Source organism: Motacilla alba, chromosome 2 (assembly GCF_015832195.1).
Source record: "Motacilla alba alba isolate MOTALB_02 chromosome 2, Motacilla_alba_V1.0_pri, whole genome shotgun sequence".
NCBI classification, from domain to species: domain Eukaryota; kingdom Metazoa; phylum Chordata; class Aves; order Passeriformes; family Motacillidae; genus Motacilla; species Motacilla alba.
In genome coordinates, this window is record NC_052017.1 from 87,179,647 (window position 1) to 87,185,646 (window position 6,000).

Sequence of the window (6,000 nt, forward strand, 5' to 3'; positions counted from 1 at the left end):
AGGCTCACAGTCCACTCATCTTCACAAGTTTCATAAAGTGTGAGCATCAGCTACCTATCAACAAAATTACTCTGAGTTGACACACCAGAATGCATTTCTTACTTCTGAAGTTCACCAAAAAAAAACCTAGATTACCCTAAAGGTGACAAAACAGACTTTTCTGTTCTCAGAGGACAGAGATGAACTTTGCTAACCAAGCTGCTGAGAACTTAACAGCAACACAGAGAGATCTGCTTTTCACATTCTTGTACTCACAGGAAAAGTCACCACACAAATAATTACCAGCAATATGAGTAAAAAGGACTTATTTTTGTGTAAGGTCAGATCCAAAACCCCGCTATTCCTTAACTGAACAGTACTATGAGCCCTCGACAGGTGACCAGTTTATGGGACATCATTTGAGTCTCAAAGCAACAAAGGCCAATTCTGTTAATCAAAGCTCAGTCTGCCTTTCCTTTTTGTTTAAAAGACAAATTTCATTATAATTGTTAGTTGTTAACATGTTATTGTTAGTTAATCATACATATCACAAATGTTCATACTACTAAGGTAAGGCATGATGTTGAAGTACAAGATAGTGACCAATTTGACATTAAATGGGACAGTCCATCTCAAGCTCACCTAAAGACTATCTTCAAATAGTCAGTAGCTCTTAAAGAATACCTGATTCCTATAACATGCTGGTTTTTATTTGGTGGATGGATATCCACTGCTTACTGCTCTTGGGAAGCTCCCACTGAACTACCACAGCTATATTAGACAAGAATACTGGCACACAACTTAAAATGGAAAGGTATCTTGTGATTAAATGCTGCCTCCAAATCACATGTCAGCTTCTTCTTTTTTAAAACCATGATACATACTAAAGCTGGTATTTTCCTTGCTATGATAAACATCACAGAAGCATATTCATCCCCATTACTTAACAAGAGAACCTATAAGCTCCTGCTGATTTCTTTATCCGTTTCTAAAGCACAATTTAAAATCCTACACTGCAGATAAGGGTATGCTGCTCACAAGATTAAAGTCAAGGTCACATATTGCACATACGCTGCTGCCTGTGAAACAGCGATCTGTTTCACAGACTCCACATATATTTTTAGAAAGGGCTGTTCTAGTCATCAGCTAACAGCCTTTGAATTACAGAAGCAAAGATAAACTTTGGCTTAAAAGACAAAATTTAAGTCTTCTGTGCCAAAACAGACAGACCCCTGCTGATTTAAGAAAGTAAAGTATTGCTTTTTATCTCTTCACAAAACCTGAAGGGGAAATCCCCAACACACTGAGTATGAACCTTACTTTCCTTCTGATGGAGCTCAGAGTGAAACTCCCCAAGAATTGATACAGCTGGACCACCTTTGAGAAATGCTGGCTTCACAGTATGCCTGGTAGCTAATCTGGTGCTCCCTCCAGACATCTGTTGCACCTTCTGCTCAACAGGCACCTGTGCAACTATTCACCCTAAAGCTACAACAGAAGCATCAGCAACCTTTTAAGCAATGGTCTGTAACACAGAAAAGATTTCTGCCTTCCCCAGAGAACACCATTTGCACAATATGTTCTTAGTGGATGCCACAAAATATTAGTAATCAGGAAAAAGTGAATACATTGATACACAATAATTACTACCACAAGATGCTCATAAAATATGAGACTTCCTAAATTAAACATTAGGTTTAATTCATGGGTATCTAGAAGGGGACTCCAAAAATTCTGTTCACACAAAAAGTGAGCAGCAAAATCTGGATTTTTAACCACCTTTAATGACCAAAAGATCTTTAAGGCATGCCCCAAATAAACAGGGCACAGGCTGAGAAAGTGAGGCTGTTCAACGTGGAAAAAAGAAGGCTCCAGGGAGATCTTGTAGCCCCTTCCAGTACCTAAAGGAGGCTTACAGGAGAGGTGGAGAGGGCATGTACTCACAGAACGAGAGAGAGGGGATTCAAACTGGAAGAGTTTAGATTAGCTGTTTGGAAGAAATTCTTTACTATAAGGGGAGTGAGGGACTGAAACAGGTTGCCTGGAGATGTTGTGGACTCCCCATTCCTGGAGGTGTTCAGGGCCAGCCTGGGTGGGGCTTTGAGTGACCTGGTCAAGTGGAAGGTATCCCTGTCCATGGCAGGGGGTTGGAACTAGATGATCTTTAAGGTCCCTTCCAACCCAAACCATTCTGTGATTCTATGATTACTGTCAACTCCCTAAAATAGCACCTGGTCTCTTTTACCCAGTGGAACTAGTTAAGATTGCTCCTTACTAGAAGGGACAAAACTGCAGCAGCTTTGTGCAGTAGGGAGACACAGAGCAGAGATCAACACCACGAACAGGTAGAAGTTCATAAAGTGAATCACTATTTGTAAAATCAGGACTTAACCAGAGAGTTGATCCAAGGCCACTAGAGATTTAAAACTTCTACCTCATCCTGCAACCTGCATGTTCTGGCAAGCCACTGAAAATGCTTGAGCAGCTAAATGCTAATTTTTGTAAGTCACTTAGAGAAGGTTCATTTATTTACTATTGCTGCCACCGACCTGTACATTAGCCACCCTTTCTTTGCCTTGTTTCTGCAAGACAACAAAACCGAGAGCTTTAGAAGACTTTCCATTACATCAACATCTGTGTGTTGAGACCTTTGGCAAGTGGGGATACACAGCTACATAAAAGGAGGCCAATAAACAAACAAAAGCAGTGTGCTTGTCATCCACACTGCTCTGCTGTCAGCCAGTTCCTGGAGTCTGCTCTGGACTAGTCCAATTAGTCAGCTTTGAGACCAAGAGATGTGTTAGGCAGGGCCTAGGAACCTGTCCCTGGCCACCTTTCATTTGGCACTGAAGGCACCAGTTGAAGGCACCAGTTCCTGACCAGAAATGTGTCACTGTTTTTCAGACAAGAACTCCCAGACAGAACACCACATGCATGCACAGCAATCAGTTACGTTTCCCCACAGACACTGAGTTTCTTCACAGAGGTGACAAGCTTGCAAGATGAATGGATGACAATTCATTAATTGGATAACATGTTAAAATTCCAAGGGGGAAATCAGAAGGAATTTGCAACCTAGGTCTCCTTACCATAGGTGATCTCATGATTATGTAATTTCAATTAGCTAACATTATTGAAGATTCTATTTTATATCCTGTATTTGTTCATCTCTTTCTAGACATAGTCTAAGTTATCTACAGCTTCTTTCAGCAGGCTGCACAACTCAGAAGACTACATTAGCAAAAACATTTTCAAACGGAGGAAAACTCCTAATGCTGTGCCTTTGCAGTAACCTCCCTTTGGGAACCAGACTAATCCACCAGACATCATTCATTAACAGATACACTTTATTTCAAAACTAGGGAGCCTCTGAGAAATGAGCCCGATTCTCTGGAGTTTTAAAAGCTCATCTTCTTAAAGGCCTAAACAATGTTTCAGTAACAAAACAGCCCCTTTTTAGAATTTACACCTAAATTTTGGAGAAGCAACTTCTAGTGTTCAAACTTTTACTGATGTAACTACTGTGTCTAATAACACACTGTGACACTGACTTACTAAATCTTCAAGTTCTTTAAAGTGCTGCTCAAGTTTTTTTTTCATATTCTTCTAGAGGCCAAGTATAACTCCATTCAATCTAAACACCTGTGCATGAGAAAGCCCACTTTTGAATTCAATCAACAAAATTTGGTGAAATTAAAAAAATAAAAAGAGCAGTAACACAAACCTCTCAAGAGAAAGAGTGGCCTAAATAACAGTTATAGGGCATCCAAACTGATGCCAGTTACTCCACTCTCTACCTGGGGCTTTTTGACCTAGGATTTTTGAAGTGTCAATACAATAAGCATTGATACTTCTTTAAACAGAACAAATTACTGCCATATAATCATGTAACCATTAGGATTATATTTGAAGTAGTATACACAAGGATGTTTAATGCTGGGGGGGATAGTAAAACCTCTAAAAGTAAAAGTAGTTCACAAACACCTGTCTAACTATAAGCTTTCACTAGAAATGGGTTGATTTACTATTACAATGTCTCTCCTTCACCTCCCAACTCCCCTCTTCATAACCATATCGAAATCCTGTTACTGAATCCATGGCACCTTTGAGGCGTTTGTGCCGGAGGGAGGAGGACAGGGACGATAGGGAGGAGAAGGAGGACAGGGAGAGCTGCCTCTTGCGTCCTCACCGTGCCGCAGAAATCACTGCAGCGAGCTGAGCCCAGCACTTGCTGCCAGCGTCCCCGCCCCTGCCGCCGCTTCCTCGTAGCAGAGCCCTCCCGCCCGGCGCCGATTGGAGCCGGGAATGGCCCGGGCCTCCCCCGCCCCCGGCCCGCCCCCGGCCAGCCGCGGTACCTCGGAGCCGGGGGAACTCGCGGTCCCGCAGCGCTCGCAGCCCGTCCCCGTGCCCGTAGCCGTACTCGCAGCCGGCGGGGCAGGCGTCGAGGAAGGCGCGGAAGGAGAGCGGCTCCCCGGCCATGGCTCCGCGGCCATGCAGGGCCCGGCGCGGAGAGCAGCGCGGCTCCCGCGGCAGCGGAGCCTCCCCGGGCGCTGCGCTCTGGGCCCGCTCGGCTCGGCTCGGCCCGGCCCGGCTGTCTGCTCCGCCCGCCTCCCGCCCCGCCTGCCCCACATGCTCCGGGGCCGGTCCGGCCGCGGCTGAGCCGGGCGCTGGGGCTGGCACAGGGAGGAGTTTCCCGTAAGGGAGAAGTTTCCCGAAGCGCTGGGAGGTCGGTTTGGGGGTGGCAGCAACAAGTGTGCCCTCTTGTTGAGGCGTGCTGTTTAAAATACTTCATGGAAATCTCTCTCCCTTAAAATTTTCCAATTCAAGCTCAGATTTCCCTCGATGCCTCTTCCATTGCTGCTAATGGTAGAGGTGGCTTTCTCATACTTTGCACTTGGTGTGCAATACTCCGGCATCACGTCGAGCTGGCTCTCTTGGTCATAGATGCTGTGTAGCGAATGCAAAGTACCACGGCCCAAAGCCAAAGGTGTGGAGTGGGCTGGATATCAGGAGCTCATTCTCCCATGTAAAAACCATTCCTGAAAAATCCTCTGCTTTGTCAGATACACCATAACCATATACATAATCCAAAAAAATCATAGCCAAAGGAATGTGTTGGTTGAGGTTCTTTTGATTGTTGTTTCATTGTTGGGTTTTGTTTGGGTTATTTTGTTGTTTTCTTATGTTGTTTTCATATTAAATTTCCCCTGACATACTACTTACAATGAATTTTTCTGCTTACAGCTCTGCAATCTGCAAAGCATTAAATGACCTCCAATGTTAGTCCAATACCAAAATAAAACTGCACATGTTAGGATGGACCTGCATCCATCCTAACTGGTAAGGCAGACTCTCATTAGATTATTTGAAATGCTACTAGTGGGATGTCAGTGAAATGGGAAGCTACATAGAACAAACTTCAGCCCAAACTGAGCTGTAAAGATTTTCCCTTACAAAGCGGTACTGAAATAAAACCATGTAGAAAATAATAAAATAAGCCTGACATGAAATACAGCATGCTAATGTGCTCTCTGCTTTATATACTAGGAATTTTTGTCTAATTTAAACACATAGCCCTGGCTTCAGGGCATATATTTTTATAACACTATAAAAATGTGTTTGCCCCTGACTCTGTTCATGACTGGGGTAGGTATATAGTGTATGACATCCCCAGGTAAAACTGTACAACTTTCAGCCAGGCAATGATTTTACCAAAACTAATTGCCAAATAAGTTACACCTTAAACATTTCCTTCCAGATGAACAAAGCATCACTGACAAAAGAACAGTTGCTATCAAGTGGAGCAATGTTCTTGGCTGATCTCCTGAAGTCACTTAAAAAAGAAAACAAACAACAAAACAACAACCAAACAAAAACCTTGCACCTAATAGCTTTTTAAAAATAATTTTAACACTTTATGTATTGCAGTTTAGGAGAACCTATGCCATCACTATGATTTATTTTTTATTGCAAGTATATGTAGAAAATATCTACTATGGATTTTCCTTAATATTTCTAGCT

The 6,000-nt window shown here is 43.1% G+C and overlaps 1 protein-coding gene across 1 annotated transcript in view; it reads right to left on the reverse strand.

Annotated features, from left to right (window-relative positions):
- Positions 1–4,602, reverse strand: part of MOCOS (molybdenum cofactor sulfurase) — a 212,404-nt gene extending 207,802 nt beyond the window's left edge. The window contains exon 1 of the mRNA XM_038126791.1: positions 4,335–4,602. Coding sequence (XP_037982719.1) covers positions 4,335–4,458 — 124 coding nt within the window. The 5' untranslated portion in view covers positions 4,459–4,602. The remainder of the gene's footprint in view (positions 1–4,334) is intronic.
- Positions 4,603–6,000: the final 1,398 nt, after the last annotated feature.